Source organism: Oncorhynchus nerka, linkage group LG14, assembly GCF_034236695.1.
Source record: "Oncorhynchus nerka isolate Pitt River linkage group LG14, Oner_Uvic_2.0, whole genome shotgun sequence".
NCBI classification, from domain to species: Eukaryota; Metazoa; Chordata; class Actinopteri; order Salmoniformes; family Salmonidae; genus Oncorhynchus; species Oncorhynchus nerka.
This window is the reverse complement of record NC_088409.1, coordinates 89,963,861-89,981,745: the sequence shown is the minus strand read 5'-3', so window position 1 is coordinate 89,981,745 and position 17,885 is coordinate 89,963,861. Positions and strand designations below refer to the sequence as shown.

General features: G+C 47.8%; 1 protein-coding gene across 1 annotated transcript; it reads left to right on the top strand.

Annotated features, from left to right (window-relative positions):
* Nucleotides 1-273: 273 nt before the first annotated feature.
* On the top strand, nucleotides 274-16,405 carry LOC115126220 (NACHT and WD repeat domain-containing protein 2-like). Its single transcript, XM_065000528.1, has 10 exons — nucleotides 274-490; nucleotides 1,778-1,866; nucleotides 5,921-6,028; nucleotides 6,168-6,377; nucleotides 6,604-6,727; nucleotides 8,909-9,069; nucleotides 9,202-9,639; nucleotides 9,906-10,512; nucleotides 10,622-13,716; nucleotides 16,066-16,405. The coding sequence occupies exons 1-10, from the start codon at nucleotides 424-426 to the stop codon at nucleotides 16,210-16,212; spliced, it is 5,046 nt and encodes a 1,681-aa protein (XP_064856600.1). The 5' UTR covers nucleotides 274-423; the 3' UTR covers nucleotides 16,213-16,405.
* Nucleotides 16,406-17,885: the final 1,480 nt, after the last annotated feature.

Below are 17,885 nucleotides of genomic sequence, written 5' to 3'. Positions count from 1 at the left end.
GGTGCAAAATTATTTCCGCATATTATTATTGGCTGTAAAAAAAAATAAAAAAAATAAAAAGTTTGTATTTATTGTGTACAAATGTTAAATAATAAAACTGATTGGAAAAATACTTTTCATAACATTTTTGTTATTCACAGTAAACTTAAAAGACTTGTGATACAAAATCTATCTAGTGTGTGAATCTGAGAGAGAGTGTGTTCATTATCCAGAACAGCATCAGAAGGCAGTTTCCTGATGGGAACAGCAAGGGGGAGGAGAGACTGGGCGATAGGGGGAAGGGAGAATCGTTTAGGCAGGACTCACTACTAGCCTGTGCAAGTTTGTTACTTTGGTCCTACTAAATAGTTTACATTCATTATTTTTTTGTCCCATGTGGATGCTATTTTCCGTTTATGTCTTATCGTTGCCTCTGACAGAATCATGGACGACTCCCGAACAGCATCATGCAAGTCCTGTATCAAGGTTTACCTGTGTTCTAATCCAGAAGGTACAGCAGGTCTGACTGTGTGTGTGCTGGTTGGAGAAGGAATGGAAGTATAACCCCTGTGTGTGTGCTGAATGACACTGGTTGGAGAAGGAATGGAAGTATAACCCCTGTGTGTGTGCTGAATGACACTGGTTGGAGAAGGAATGGAAGTATAACCCCTGTGTGTGTGCTGAATGACACTGGTTGGAGAAGGAATGGAAGTATAACCCCTGTGTGTGTGCTGAATGACACTGGTTGGAGAAGGAATGGAAGTATAACCACTGTGTGCGTGCTGAATGACACTGGTTGGAGAAGGAATGGAAGTATAACCCCTGTGTGTGTGCTGAATGACACTGGTTGGAGAAGGAATGGAAGTATAACCCCCTGTGTGTGCTGAATGACCCTGGTTGGAGAAGGAATGGAAGTATAACCCCTGTGTGTGTGCTGAATGACACTGGTTGGAGAAGGAATGGAAGTATAACCCCTGTGTGTGTGCTGAATGACCCTGGTTGGAGAAGGAATGGAAGTATAACCACTGTGTGTGTGGTGTATGACCCTGGTTGGAGAAGGAATGGAAGTATAACCCCTGTGTGTGTGGTGTATGACCCTGGTTGGAGAAGGAATGGAAGTATAACCCCTGTGTGTGTGCTGAATGACACTGGTTGGAGAAGGAATGGAAGTATAACCCCTGTGTGTGTGCTGAATGACACTGGTTGGAGAAGGAATGGAAGTATAACCCCTGTGTGTGTGCTGAATGACACTGGTTGGAGAAGGAATGGAAGTATAACCACTGTGCTGAATGACACTGGTTGGAGAAGGAATGGAAGTATAACCCCTGTGTGTGCTGAATGACACTGGTTGGAGAAGGAATGGAAGTATAACCCCTGTGTGTGTGCTGAATGACCCTGGTTGGAGAAGGAATGGAAGTATAACCCCTGTGTGTGTGCTGAATGACACTGGTTGGAGAAGGAATGGAAGTATAACCCCTGTGTGTGTGCTGAATGACCCTGGTTGGAGAAGGAATGGAAGTATAACCACTGTGTGTGTGGTGTATGACCCTGGTTGGAGAAGGAATGGAAGTATAACCCCTGTGTGTGTGGTGTATGACCCTGGTTGGAGAAGGAATGGAAGTATAACCCCTGTGTGTGTGCTGAATGACACTGGTTGGAGAAGGAATGGAAGTATAACCCCTGTGTGCGTGCTGAATGACACTGGTTGGAGAAGGAATGGAAGTATAACCCCTGTGTGTGTGGTGTATGACACTGGTTGGAGAAGGAAATGGAAGTATAACCCCTGTGTGTTGTCTAGATTCTGTTGTGGAACGCAGGGCTCTGAGAGAAAATGTGTTTCCCAGGCTGAGGGAGCACTGCAGACACACATACGGACTGGACTTCAAGGTGAGAGGTCACCTCTGTTTTGATGTTGGAATGGATATCATACTGTAGGCAGATCTTATTTAGCTGGTCCTGTATCATACTGTAGGCAGATCTTATTTAGCTGGTCCTGTATCATACTGTAGGCAGATCTTATTTAGCTGGTCCTGTATCATACTGTAGGCAGGTCTTATTTAGCTGGTCCTTTATCATACTGTAGGCAGATCTTATTTAGCTGGTCCTGTATCATACTGTAGGACGGTCTTATTTAGCTGATCATACTGTAGGCAGATCTTATTTAGCTGGTCCTGTATCATACTGTAGGACGGTCTTATTTAGCTGGTCCTGTATCATACTGTAGGCAGGTCTTATTTAGCTGGTCCTGTATCATACTGTTGGCAGATCTTATTTATCTGGTCCTGTATCATACTGTAGGCACATCTTATTTAGCTGGTCCTGTATCGTACTGTAGGCACATCTTATTTAGCTGGTCCTGTATCATACTGTAGGCACATCTTATTTAGCTGGTCCTGTATCGTACTGTAGGACGGTCTTATTTAGCTGGTCCTGTATCATACTGTAGGCAGGTCTTATTTAGCTGGTCCTGTATCGTACTGTAGGACGGTCTTATTTAGCTGGTCCTGTATCATACTGTAGGCAGGTCTTATTTAGCTGGTCCTGTATCGTACTGTAGGACGGTCTTATTTAGCTGGTCCTGTATCATACTGTAGGCAGATCTTATTTAGCTGGTCCTGTATCATACTGTAGGCACATCTTATTTAGCTGGTCCTGTATCGTACTGTAGGACGGTCTTATTTAGCTGGTCCTGTATCATACTGTAGGCAGGTCTTATTTAGCTGGTCCTGTATCATACTGTTGGCAGATCTTATTTAGCTGGTCCTGTATCATACTGTAGGCAGATCTTATTTAGCTGGTCCTGTATCATACTGTAGGCAGATATTATTTAGCTGGTCCTGTATCATACTGTAGGCAGATCTTATTTAGCTGGTCCTGTATCATACTGTAGGCAGATCTTATTTAGCTGGTCCTGTATCATACTGTAGGCAGGTCTTATTTAGCTGGTCCTGTATCATACTGTTGGCAGATCTTATTTAGCTGGTCCTGTATCATACTGTAGGCAGATCTTATTTAGCTGGTCCTGTATCATACTGTAGGCAGATATTATTTAGCTGGTCCTGTATCATACTGTAGGCAGATCTTATTTAGCTGGTCCTGTATCATACTGTAGGCAGATCTTATTTAGCTGGTCCTGTATCATACTGTAGGCAGGTCTTATTTAGCTGGTCCTGTATCATACCGTAGGCAGGTCTTATTTAGCTGGTCCTGTATCATACTGTAGGCAGATCTTATTTAGCTGGTCCTGTATCGTACTGTAGGACGGTCTTATTTAGCTGGTCCTGTATCATACTGTAGGCAGGTCTTATTTAGCTGGTCCTGTATCATACTGTTGGCAGATCTTATTTAGCTGGTCCTGTATCATACTGTAGGCAGATCTTATTTAGCTGGTCCTGTATCATACTGTAGGCAGGTCTTATTTAGCTGGTCCTGTATCATACTGTAGGCAGATCTTATTTAGATGGTCCTGTATCGTACTGTAGGACGGTCTTATTTAGCTGGTCCTGTATCATACTGTAGGCAGGTCTTATTTAGCTGGTCCTGTATCATACTGTTGGCAGATCTTATTTAGCTGGTCCTGTATCATACTGTAGGCAGATATTATTTAGCTGGTCCTGTATCATACTGTAGGCAGATCTTATTTAGCTGGTCCTGTATCATACTGTAGGCAGGTCTTATTTAGCTGGTCCTGTATCATACTGTAGGCAGATCTTATTTAGCTGGTCCTGTATCATACTGTAGGCAGATCTTATTTAGCTGGTCCTGTATCATACTGTAGGCAGATCTTATTTAGCTGGTCCTGTATCATACTGTAGGCAGATCTTATTTAGCTGGTCCTGTATCATACTGTAGGCACATCTTATTTAGCTGGTCCTGTATCGTACTGTAGGATGGTCTTATTTAGCTGGTCCTGTATCATACTGTAGGCAGGTCTTATTTAGCTGGTCCTGTATCATACTGTTGGCAGATCTTATTTAGCTGGTCCTGTATCATACTGTAGGCAGATCTTATTTAGCTGGTCCTGTATCATACTGTAGGCAGATATTATTTAGCTGGTCCTGTATCATACTGTAGGCAGATCTTATTTAGCTGGTCCTGTATCATACTGTAGGCAGATCTTATTTAGCTGGTCCTGTATCATACTGTAGGCAGGTCTTATTTAGCTGGTCCTGTATCATACTGTTGGCAGATCTTATTTAGCTGGTCCTGTATCATACTGTAGGCAGATCTTATTTAGCTGGTCCTGTATCATACTGTAGGCAGATCTTATTTAGCTGGTCCTGTATCATACTGTAGGCAGATCTTATTTAGCTGGTCCTGTATCATACTGTAGGCAGATCTTATTTAGCTGGTCCTGTATCATACTGTAGGCAGATCTTATTTAGCTGGTCCTGTATCATACTGTAGGCAGATCTTATTTAGCTGGTCCTGTAGGCAGATCATTTAGCTGGTCCTGGCAGATCTTATTTAGCTGGTCCTGTTTCATACTGTAGGCAGATCTTATTTAGCTGGTCCTGTATCATACTGTAGGCAGATCTTATTTAGCTGGTCCTGTATCATACTGTAGGCAGGTATTATTTAGCTGGTCCTGTATCATACTGTAGGCAGATCTTATTTAGCTGGTCCTGTATCATACTGTATGACAGTCTTATTTAGCTGGTCCTGTATCATACTGTAGGACGGTCTTATTTAGCTGGTCCTGTATCATACTGTAGGCAGGTCTTATTTAGCTGGTCCGAATCATACTGTAGGCAGATCTTATTTAGCTGGTCCTGTATCATACTGTAGGCAGATATTATTTAGCTGGTCCTGTATCATACTGTAGGAAGATCTTATTTATCTGGTCCTGTGTCATACTGTAGGACGGTCTTATTTAGCTGGTCCTGTATCATACTGTAGGCAGATATTATTTAGCTGGTCCTGTATCATACTGTAGGACGGTCTTATTTAGCTGGTCCTGTATCATACTGTAGGCAGATATTATTTAGCTGGTCCTGTATCATACTGTAGGCAGATCTTATTTATCTGGTCCTGTATCATACTGTAGGACGGTCTTATTTAGCTGGTCCTGTATCATACTGTAGGCAGATATTATTTAGCTGGTCCTGTATCATACTGTAGGACGGTCTTATTTAGCTGGTCCTGTATCATACTGTAGGCAGATCTTATTTAGCTGGTCCTGTATCATACTGTAGGACGGTCTTATTTAGCTGGTCCTGTATCATACTGTAGGCAGGTCTTATTTAGCTGGTCCTGAATCATACTGTAGGCAGATATTATTTAGCTGGTCCTGTATCATACTGTAGGACGGTCTTATTTAGCTGGTCCTGTATCATACTGTAGGCAGATATTATTTAGCTGGTCCTGTATCATACTGTAGGCAGATCTTATTTAGCTGGTCCTGTATCATGGCAGTTGGTGAACTATTCAGTACCCCTCATGGTGGAGAGACACGGAGCGTGAGATCAAAGCCTCTACAGAAGCCGGCCTTTAGGAGCAGTTCAACTCAACACATTCTACTGTTGATTGGTAGGGGATAGAGGATGTTCTCACAATGGTGTCATGAAGAGAGAGCAGGGGAGGGGTGTGTTATTGTTGAGTATGAACAGGTGCTGAGTGACTGTGTGTGTTGAGTGTGAGTTTTCCTTCAGGCAATATGACGTGTTTGTGAAGTTATTATCTCTATTGAGCAGCAGGAGTTATGAGCTTGTTGAACAAAACCCATATTCAGATGGACTTGATGTTTTGCAAATGTATTTTTACAGCTGTGTGAACGATAATACATGTCATACTATATGTTTGATAATAAATCATCTCTCTCCAGAATATTGTAGTTAAGTTGACTCTCAGGTGACAATACTAGGCCCAGCTTTTGCTGTGAACTAGGGAAGCCATTGAATGTCTGATTCAATTGGATTCTTTCTCTATCATGTGTATGTAGGTGATAGACCCTTATGAGGCAAGTGATCCCAGAACCGGGCCAGACCAACAGACTAGACAAAAGCTACTACAGGCGTGTAGAGAAAGCTCTGACGGACCCTACCTAGTGGTAAGGCACCACATCCACGTCCCAAATCAACCCCTACACCCTACTTAGTACATTTAGTATAACCCCTTTTCCCTAATCAGCCCTACACACATGTAGTAATTCCTGTACTTCTCTGTGTGTCCTGTGGGTGGTGCTGCAGGCTCTGGTGGGGGCACAGTATGGTGCTGTGTGTTTACCTGCCCAGGTGGAGGTGGCAGAGTTCCACAGGCTGCTCCAGGTGTGCCAGCGAGCGGGCATCAGTACCCGTGCTCTAGAGAAGGCATACCTGAGAGACGAGAATACAATACCACCGTCCTTCTGCCTGCAACGACGGACACACATTCACACACAGCTGCACCCCGACAAACAGGTGAGGAGAAATCACCAGGTACACACACACACACACACACACACACACCGCTGCACCCCGACAAACAGGTGAGGAGAAATCACCAGGTACACACACACACACACACCGCTGCACCCCGACAAACAGGTGAGGAGAAATCACCAGGTACACACACACACACACACACACACACACACACACACACACACACACAGTGCAGCACAGGTTATGATGATCTTTTTCTCAGACAGATGAAAAGACAGGAGAAACGGGTGTTGAAGAGGAGGAGGAGATGAGGAAGGTCTTGCAGGCTGCTGTGAGTCAGTGTGTTCAGGGAGGTCTCCTAACAACCCTAGGCTACTACAGGTCAGGTGAGTGAGATGTGTTAGTGAGATGATCTAGGCTAGTCCTGTATCGATCTGCACACTGTCAAAAGCACAAGATAATGTTTCAAAGGGAGTCTTAAATAGCAAAATACTGTTTTCTAAGTTTGTATTTATTCTTTAAATACACTGAACAAAAATATAAACGCAACATGCAACAATTCCAATGATTGTATGAAGTTACAGTTCATATAAGGGAATCAGTCAATTTAAATAAATTCATTAGGCCCTAATCTATGGATTTCACATGACTGGGAATACAGATGTGATTATGTTGGTCACAGAGACCTTAAAAATAAAAGTAGGGTTGTGGTTCAGAAAACCAGTCAGTATCTGGTGTGACCACCATTTACCTCATGCAGCACAACACATTTCCTTCACATGGAGTTGATCAGGCTGGTGATTGGGGCCTGTGGAATGTTGTTCCACTCCTCTTCAATGGCTGTGTGTTACTGGATATTGGTGGGAACTGGAACACACTGTCGTACATGTAGATCCAGAGCATCTCCAACATGCTCAGTGGGTGACGTGTCTGGTGAGTTTGCAGGCCATGGAAGAACTGGGACATTTTCAGTGTCCAGGAATTAAGTACAGATCCTTGTGACATGGGGCCGTGCATTATCATGCTGAGACATGAGGTGATGGCGGTGGATGAATGGCACGACAGGATCTCGTCACGGTATCTCTGTGCATTTAAATAGCCATCGATAAAATGCAATTGTGTTAGTTGTCAGTAGTTTATGCCTGCCCATACCATAACCCCACTGCCACCAGGGGCACTGTTTTTTAAAATATTTTTTTATTTAACTTTTTTTAACTAGGCAAGTCAGAACAAATTCTTATTTACAATGTTAAAAATGTTGTCAGAAAACCGCTCTCCCACACCATGCCATGCGTCTGCCATCTGCCCAGTACAGTTGAAACCGGGATTCATTCATGAAGAGCACTCTTCTCCAGCGTGCCAGTGGCCATCCAAGGTGAGCATTCGCCCACTGAAGTCTGTTACGACGTCAAACTGCAGTCAGTTGAAGGAAGACTAGCAGGCAGATGAGCTTCCCCTGAGGCGCTTTATGACTGTTTACAGAAATTCTTAAGAGTGTACAAACCCACAGTTACATCAGCTGTCCGGGTGGCTGTTCCCGCAGGTGATGTAGCCGGATGTGGAGGTCCTGGGCTGGCGTGGTTACACGTGGTCTGCGGTTGTGAGGCCGGTTAGACGTACCGCCAAATTCTCTAAAACAACATTGGAGCCGGTTTATGGATGAACCTGATTGGCACATTGCAGAATGACATCATCTCCCACTATGGAGTAGAGAGAATCTCCACCAATCATTCTGATCAACAGAATAAAATTGACTTTTGGGCACCAACAAAATACAGCACACAACTCACATGTAATTCGGTATTTGAAATAACATTCCGAGCCCCTGACTCATCATAACACACAGTAGCCAACCAGTCAGGAGAAGAGCCAATGATCAGTAGCTCCATCAGAAGTCCAGTCTGTTTGTCCACAGCCATGACCTCTGTCTGTGGTCAGTGTGTGTTATAGTCAATGTGTCTCTATAGCCCCTTTAGGTACAGATTACCATGTGACTTCCTCTTCAGTCCTCGACCAATGACAAGCGACTGAATGAAAACTACATGGTTGTACCACCTGTCCAGCTAGGCCAGACAGTTTAAAGGTCGTGGTTCAGTTCTATACATGCAGAAAATGAGCCACATGAACTCACACTCAGCCCCCAAAAGCAACCTAAAACACCGTTGCTATCTATCTGTCCCCATAGTAACAGATATCCCAGTATCTTTCTATAATCTAGATTTGCACATCCATCTGAAGAAAAGTGTGAAGGTGTGAAATGACTCAATGTTCCCTTCGTCGAGGTGCTGTGTTCAACAGAGAACAGGCGACCTCACACCCCCATCTCTCTCTTTAGGCGTAAGGCGAAGGAAGTGGTGGGAGTTGAGCAACATGTACTGGAAGAAAGACAAACTATACTTCTATTCACCCCTCTGACATTTTAAATAGCTCCATCACTCTAGTAGGATTTCAGATTATCTATAGGAATTGTACATTCTTCACACATCTCTCCAGACATTTAAGTTGTCCAACAGATCAGTATGTAATATGCTCTTTATTAAGGTGTACATTTGGAAAACTCTCTCTAGCTCTCGACACAGACCTGCGATTCGCTCTGGAGAATTGTCCAAGACGTGACATCAAACGCTGCCTGGTCTATGTCAACAAGATCTCCAATGGGCGGGGCCAGAGTGAGGGGGCAGACCAGCCCCCTAAAGAGCCGCCCCTACACCCCTATCCTCCTCTCAAGGTACGTGCTTCACTTAATAACTGATCTAGAATCTGATTACCCTCCCCCCAACCTCTACCTGGGGATGACAAATATCTGACCTTGTATCAGTGGTATTAGGTAAGGAGTAACGTCATCCCCCATCTACCGCAGGCTCTGTCCGATGACAGCCTCCTGTCCCAGCTCTGTGACCACTTCCTGCCCAGCCTGGTGACTTCCGGTCAGCTCCTGGTGTACACCACAACTTCGGAATGCGACCCTCGTCATGGTTACACCCCCGCCAGGAGGAGGAGCTATGCGGAGGGTCTCTGCCAGCAGCTCTACTCCGACCTCCTGGCTCTGATTGACAGCTCTGTCGCCATGGGAATGGGAAAGTCAGTATCTTCACCTCATTCTGATGATGCGTTGACCAGAGAGCAGGCTGAGCAAGAGGAGCTGTGTTCTCTCTATTCCCGTCTCTATGACAACAATCGGCCAGAGGAAGAGGAAGTCAGGTCTTACCTGGAGCAGAGGGACACACAACACCCACTAGTGGTCGTAGGAGGGCCGTGCACAGGGAAAACTGTGCTGCTGGCACATTGTGCACAGCAGGTAGATGGAGCAGTAACTCAGGACAGACAGAATCTTATAGAAGTGATTGGAAGAAGAAACTACCTGTTGCTTCTATAAGACATTACCAGCTACATTACTGACTGAATATCCAGACAACATTCATTATAATATCTAATAATATCTTGCTTTAGAAGAGATCTGCAGGGATCTTTAGAAGAGATCTGCAGAAGAGATCCCAAATGACTGGGACTGTACTGATTGGCAGCGCCACATAACAGCATGTTTCGCTCTCCTCTCTTCTGCAGGTGAGGTCATGGCTGAGCGACATGGATCCCGTGGTGATTATCCGGTTCACCAGTCTGTCAGTCAATCTCTCACCTAGACACCTTCTCTCCAGCCTGTGCCACCAGATAGCCCACAGATACAACCGTAACCCTGAGCCCAGTAGCAGAGATCCTAACCCTAGCCTCCCCCAGCTCAGACATAACATTTCCTCCCTTCTCTCCCTCTGTCCCACCCCTAAACAGCCCCTGGTCCTCATCCTTGACGGCCTAGACCAAGCTTGGACCGTCTCCGGACCCCAGACCATCAAGTGTCTCCCTTCCCCCCTCCCTCCCAACATCAAACTCATGCTCTCCATCTCCCCGACCCGAACCAATACCCTCCACACCCTTGAACTCCATTTCTCACAATCCTCCTCTGCAGTTTTTGGTGTCTCAGGGTGCTGTGTGAGTGTGGAGCTGGGGCCGGTGGAAGGGAGGGGGTGTGTGAGGATGTTGGCAGCCCTCCTGGAGGGGTCAGGAAGGAGAGTGACGTCAGGACAGCAGGGGGTCATGAACATGGCCCTGATCTCCTGCCCTCTGACCCTCTACGCTCGCCTCCTACATAGACACGCCTCGCTGTGGACCTCAGGTACACATCAAAAACACAGTATAAACACATCTATCTATATATCTGGAGCTAATTTCTCTCTTTCTCCCACTCCCTCTCTCTCTGTCCTCTCTCTCTCTCTCTCTCTCAGCATCAGAGGTGACTGATGAGACCCTCCCTGTGGGTGTCCACTCCAGCATCACAGTGTTTCTGGTTCACCTAGAGGAGAAACATGGGTTGGTTCTGGTGTCCCGAGCCCTGAGCTACCTGACCCTCTCCAGGACCGGACTCACAGAGGCTGAGCTCTCTGACCTCCTGTCCAGTGATGACGAGGTGCTGGTTGGGTACGTCTCGGCCAGTGAGCCCCCTCCCTCCAAGTTTAGGGTACCTGAGGTGGAAGTGGAGAGGCTGTTGTTGGATCTGAAGGGGTTTCTGGTGAAGAGGAGTGTTGCAGGGTCTCATGTTCTATTCTGGGTCAGTAGACATTTTGGGTTGGTGGTGTGTGAGAGGTACCTGAGCTCCTGGGAGATGAGGGAGGAGATGCACACAGCGATGGCCGACTATTTTAATGGTCGCTGGGCCTACGGTAGAGCCAAACCACTGGTCATCAGCCAGAACACAGGACTCAACCAGCCTGGGCCTGTCCCTGACACTGCCCGAATGAAAAAATACATTGACAGGCAACCTCTTGGTCAACCCTATGTGTTTAACTCTAAACCCTCCTCATCCTCTTCCTCCCCCTCTTCTGAGCATGTGCGAGTCAACCTGCGCAAGCTTCTGGAACTGCCCTATCACCTGAAGGAGAGTGGCAGGTTGGAGGAGCTAGGGCGAGGTCTGATGATGTCACTGGAGTTCCATCAGGCTATGCTGAGGGCGGGGCTCCTCGGGGATCTGGTAACCCTGCTGGAGGATTGGGAAAGGGAGGGGGCGTCCCAGCTGATCTTCCCCAGGGAGAGAGCTCTTCTGGCGGTCATTCTGAGGGACTCAGCCTGTCTCCTCTGGAACTCCCCTATGGAGCTGTCCATGGTGATGAAGGTCAGGCTGCTTCCTTTCCTGGGGCTCTGTCCTGAGCTGGAGGGCTATGCTGAGGAGGTGACACAGGGGATCAAGAAGAGGGGAAGCGGGTTAGGAGTGGTGCTCAGTCCTGCCCCCTCTACTGTACCCTCCACACAGTGTCTTTTTCCAGAGGCCAGACAGTGTCCTGTTACAGATGCGGCGGGGACAGTGTCTGGGACTGTGGTTGTCATTCAGAGTGATGGCTCTGCTTTGGTGTGGAGGGGTAGGGAGGCAGAGGAACTGAAACTGAGCTGTGAACCTGCGCTGAGGTTTGTAAGTGTCCGGGGTAGTGGGACTTTCATCCTCCTCTCAACTCAGTGCAACACACAGCTCCTGTGGGATGTGACTGGGACAACGTGTTTTCAGGATGTACTGAGTCTAGAAAGACAGGGGTCCAACTCAGACCAACGCTCCAGTACCATAGTTGAAGGGTTTCTCATGTGTGATGACAGGATGTGTGTGTGGTGGAAAGGTCGGAGCTATGTGAGTGTTTCTGAAGTTTCCACCAGCCGCCTCCTCACCCGTTTGCAGTGCCAGAACACTGTGAGGAGTGTGTCTTTTCCCCCTAGTGGTCAGTTTGTGTACTGTGGCCAGGAGAAAGGCACAGTGTCTATATTTGACACATCTAGAGGCACTCTCACTGCTATCTGTTCCAGTCCAGCAGAGTCATCAGTTATCGCTGTGATACTCAGTGAGGATGAGAGGGAGATGGCGTGTGTGGACAGCAGAGGGCACGTATTGTTATGGTGTGTAGCGACCAAAACAGATCCCAAACTCCTAAAAGAGTGTTGTAGTGGCAGCAGCCATTTTGAGTTCATCAATACAGACCTATCAGAAGAGAGTTGTATTCTGCTGGTGTGTAAAACCCAGGAGATTATTCTCTGGGACACGTGTGACTGGGAGCAGTGGGACCATTTCAGAGCTCCACAGGGGAAGGCCTTCTCTCAGGCGTTGTTAACCCAGGACGGACAACTCATCCTGGCTTCGCTAGAGGCCTGTCCCTCTGTGCTGGTGTGGAGGATGACCACTGGTCAGTGTGTCCTGTCCTTAGATGCTGGCAGTCCTTTCCAACCCCTCTCACTGCTCAAGATGGACTCTCTCCTCTCCGTGGTCACACAAAATGGCCACCTCACTACGTGGGACTCAGATGTAATATGTGCTGCGGCTATGGTCCCTAGAACTGGGGCCGGGGTGAGGAAGGTGGTGCTGGAGCCAATGGGAGAGCGGTTCTATGTGATTGACGGCTCAGAGATATTGTGGAGGTGGAGATTACAGACAGGAAGTCCGGAGACTCACTTCCTGCACGACGACCCCGTGGAGAAGCTGTGTCTCTCTCCAGACGGCAGCCATCTTGTGAGCCTCTCAGGGGAGGACGTTTACGTGTGGCGGAGCGACACGGGACAGAACCTCCACCGTATCCACGGCAGCAGAGCTACAGAGGTTCTGATCACCTCTAACGGTCACATCGGGGTGTGTGTGTCGCAGCACGGCCTGTCCAGGGTGTGGAAGCTGGCCAGTGGGGCCGTGGTCTGTAACATTCACCTGTACCTGGCTGATGCCCAGGTCTCACCCGAGAGCACCTTCCTGTTAGGCCGTCGTCATGGCGACCTGCTCGCCGTCAGCCTGTGGTCTGGCACCGTCAGTAAGCGCTTCTCGTGCTCAGAACGCTATGAACGTTCTACGGTCGTGGCCTTCCGGACCCTGCCGGAACACCCAGACTTTGTGATCGTGATGGCTGCCTCTGGGTCTGTTTACACATGGAAGGTGACAGAGGAGACGGTATGCCGACAGTTTCTGCTCCCCCAGATGTTCCTGTGCCAGCCACAGGTCTTCCACATGTCGTCTGATGGGAGCTTCGCTCTGCTTTCCACTGATGATGACCTCATCACCCTGCTGGACCTGCCCAATGCCAGGCTGTGTAGGGTCAAGGCCCAGGGTCCAGTCCTCAAAGTTTGCATGGACGACTCTGGACGCTACGCTGTCTACATCTGCCACCCCCCTGCCCAGGATAATGGCTGTGCCTGTGACCTGCACACTAAGCCATTGCTGGCAGTGGTACGGCTGGCTGACGGGGGGAGACTGGGGAGGTTGTGTCTGTGTAAGACCCCCACAGCTCTGGCTGTGAGTGAGGAGCTGTGTGTGTATGTGGGCTTCCACGATGGGTCTGTGGGAGTGTACTCCATCTCTGACATCACAGGGAGGGGAGGGGCTGTCAGGAAAGGATACAAGGGATTGGTCGGGAGAGGCCATGCCAGTGTGACATTGAGCCAGTGCGATGGTTGCCCCTAGCAACACCCAGCATCACATGGCCCAAGTCTTCTTCAGAGATGACATAACAGATGTAGTCCTGAGTCTTCTTCGGAGATGACATAACAGATGTAGTCCTGAGTCTTCTTCAGAGATGACATACCAGATGTAGGCTTGCTTCTTCAGAGATGACATAACAGATGTAGTCCTGAGTCTTCTTCAGAGATGACATAACAGATGTATGCCCAACTTGTGTCTTGTTGGCCAGTTTCCTTCTTTATTCATTTTAATTAAACAATTTTGTCCATTTGTTACCTGTTAGTAAATTGATATTCCTAAATAAAATTGATATTAAAAATTATTGTTTTCTGTCCAAAATCAATGTAGCAGAGCGATAACAAATCAGCTCATATTTGTTCAGCCTATTGATACGAAGCCGGTTACATCATTCTTCATATGCTGTGGTGCACATTAAGCCTATGAGCTAACCGAATGATTGTGGCGTTCAAATAAGAAATTGTCCTATCAGCACAGGTGACTGAGGTCCAACCAAGGTCACATTTGAAATACTTTATTGGAATCAACAACAAAGAACATTTGTACCAAAAGTGTCCGATCTTTAGTACAGACGGCAGTATCGACGCATTGTGCTTCAGGTATTACAGTATGTATGACTCATGGAATCTGGCTCTGTAAACACATCAGACAAGCCTCAGCTGTAAAGATAGACTCCGCTAAATTACGTGGCCACGAGCAGCACCGCAGATATCAAATCAGATGTTATTTGTCACATACACGTGGTTAGCAGATGTTAATACGAGTGTAGCGAAATGCTTGCGCTTCTAGTTCCGACCATGCGGTAATATCTAACAAAGATATTAAGACAAGCAAGATGCAAGACTTTGCTCTAACAGTCACACACAGTATCTGCGCACTGGTTTGCTTCACGCTGTTCACAGCTGGGTAGCCAGGGCACCGAAACAGGAGAAGTTGAGCCTCGCTCTTCTACACCGTTAGTTGTGGCGGAAATTGACCCACTATGCTGTTTACTTTCTGCATCCACGTCATATCGCTGAGTCTACCTTTAAGATGGTAAATATTAAATCCTGTTCCGATGAAAAACATCTTTGTGGAAACTTGTGTCCTGTCCTTAGATGCTGGCAGTCCTTCCCAACCCTCTCACTGCTCAAGATGGACTCTCTCCTCTCCGTGGTCACACAAAATGGCCACCTCACTACGTGGGACTCAGATGTAATATGTGCTGCGGCTATGGTCCCTAGAACTGGGGCCGGGGTGAGGAAGGTGGTGCTGGAGCCAATGGGAGAGCGGTTCTATGTGATTGACGGCTCAGAGATATTGTGGAGGTGGAGATTACAGACAGGAAGTCCGGAGACTCACTTCCTGCACGACGACCCCGTGAGAAGCTGTGTCTCTCTCCAGACGGCAGCCATCTTGTGAGCCTCTCAGGGGAGGACGTTACGTGTGGCGGAGCGACACGGGACAGAACCTCCACCGTATCCACGGCAGCAGAGCTACAGAGGTTCTGATCACCTCTAACGGTCACATCGGGGTGTGTGTGTCGCAGCACGGCCTGTCCAGGGTGTGGAAGCTGGCCAGTGGGGCCGTGGTCTGTAACATTCACCTGTACCTGGCTGATGCCCAGGTCTCACCCGAGAGCACCTTCCTGTTAGGCCGTCGTCATGGCGACCTGCTCGCCGTCAGCCTGTGGTCTGGCACCGTCAGTAAGCGCTTCTCGTGCTCAGAACGCTATGAACGTTCTACGGTCGTGGCCTTCCGGACCCTGCCGGAACACCCAGACTTTGTGATCGTGATGGCTGCCTCTGGGTCTGTTTACACATGGAAGGTGACAGAGGAGACGGTATGCCGACAGTTTCTGCTCCCCCAGATGTTCCTGTGCCAGCCACAGGTCTTCCACATGTCGTCTGATGGGAGCTTCGCTCTGCTTTCCACTGATGATGACCTCATCACCCTGCTGGACCTGCCCAATGCCAGGCTGTGTAGGGTCAAGGCCCAGGGTCCAGTCCTCAAAGTTTGCATGGACGACTCTGGACGCTACGCTGTCTACATCTGCCACCCCCCTGCCCAGGATAATGGCTGTGCCTGTGACCTGCACACTAAGCCATTGCTGGCAGTGGTACGGCTGGCTGCTGACGGGGGGAGACTGGGGAGGTTGTGTCTGTGTAAGACCCCACAGCTCTGGCTGTGAGTGAGGAGCTGTGTGTGTATGTGGGCTTCCACGATGGGTCTGTGGGAGTGTACTCCATCTCTGACATCACAGGGAGGGGAGGGGCTGTCAGGGAAAGGATACAAGGGATTGGTCGGGAGAGGCCATGCCAGTGTGACATTGAGCCAGTGCGATGGTTGCCCCTAGCAACACCCAGCATCACATGGCCCAAGTCTTCTTCAGAGATGACATAACAGATGTAGTCCTGAGTCTTCTTCGGAGATGACATAACAGATGTAGTCCTGAGTCTTCTTCAGAGATGACATACCAGATGTAGGCTTGCTTCTTCAGAGATGACATAACAGATGTAGTCCTGAGTCTTCTTCAGAGATGACATAACAGATGTATGCCCAACTTGTGTCTTGTTGGCCAGTTTCCTTCTTTATTCATTTTAATTAAAAACAATTTTGTCCATTTGTTACCTGTTAGTAAATTGATATTCCTAAATAAAATTGATATTAAAAATTATTGTTTTCTGTCCAAAATCAATGTAGCAGAGCGATAACAAATCAGCTCATATTTGTTCAGCCTATTGATACGAAGCCGGTTACATCATTCTTCATATGCTGTGGTGCACATTAAGCCTATGAGCTAACCGAATGATTGTGGCGTTCAAATAAGAAATTGTCCTATCAGCACAGGTGACTGAGGTCCAACCAAGGTCACATTTGAAATACTTTATTGGAATCAACAACAAAGAACATTTGTACCAAAAGTGTCCGATCTTTAGTACAGACGGCAGTATCGACGCATTGTGCTTCAGGTATTACAGTATGTATGACTCATGGAATCTGGCTCTGTAAACACATCAGACAAGCCTCAGCTGTAAAGATAGACTCCGCTAAATTACGTGGCCACGAGCAGCACCGCAGATATCAAATCAGATGTTATTTGTCACATACACGTGGTTAGCAGATGTTAATACGAGTGTAGCGAAATGCTTGCGCTTCTAGTTCCGACCATGCGGTAATATCTAACAAAGATATTAAGACAAGCAAGATGCAAGACTTTGCTCTAACAGTCACACACAGTATCTGCGCACTGGTTTGCTTCACGCTGTTCACAGCTGGGTAGCCAGGGCACCGAAACAGGAGAAGTTGAGCCTCGCTCTTCTACACCGTTAGTTGTGGCGGAAATTGACCCACTATGCTGTTTACTTTCTGCATCCACGTCATATCGCTGAGTCTACCTTTAAGATGGTAAATATTAAATCCTGTTCCGATGAAAAACATCTTTGTGGAAACTTGTGTCCTGTCCTTAGATGCTGGCAGTCCTTCCCAACCCTCTCACTGCTCAAGATGGACTCTCTCCTCTCCGTGGTCACACAAAATGGCCACCTCACTACGTGGGACTCAGATGTAATATGTGCTGCGGCTATGGTCCCTAGAACTGGGGCCGGGAGGTGAGGAAGGTGGTGCTGGAGCCAATGGGAGAGCGGTTCTATGTGATTGACGGCTCAGAGATATTGTGGAGGTGGAGATTACAGACAGGAAGTCCGGAGACTCACTTCCTGCACGACGACCCCGTGGAGAAGCTGTGTCTCTCTCCAGACGGCAGCCATCTTGTGAGCCTCTCAGGGGAGGACGTTTACGTGTGGCGGAGCGACACGGGACAGAACCTCCACCGTATCCACGGCAGCAGAGCTACAGAGGTTCTGATCACCTCTAACGGTCACATCGGGGTGTGTGTGTCGCAGCACGGCCTGTCCAGGGTGTGGAAGCTGGCCAGTGGGGCCGTGGTCTGTAACATTCACCTGTACCTGGCTGATGCCCAGGTCTCACCCGAGAGCACCTTCCTGTTAGGCCGTCGTCATGGCGACCTGCTCGCCGTCAGCCTGTGGTCTGGCACCGTCAGTAAGCGCTTCTCG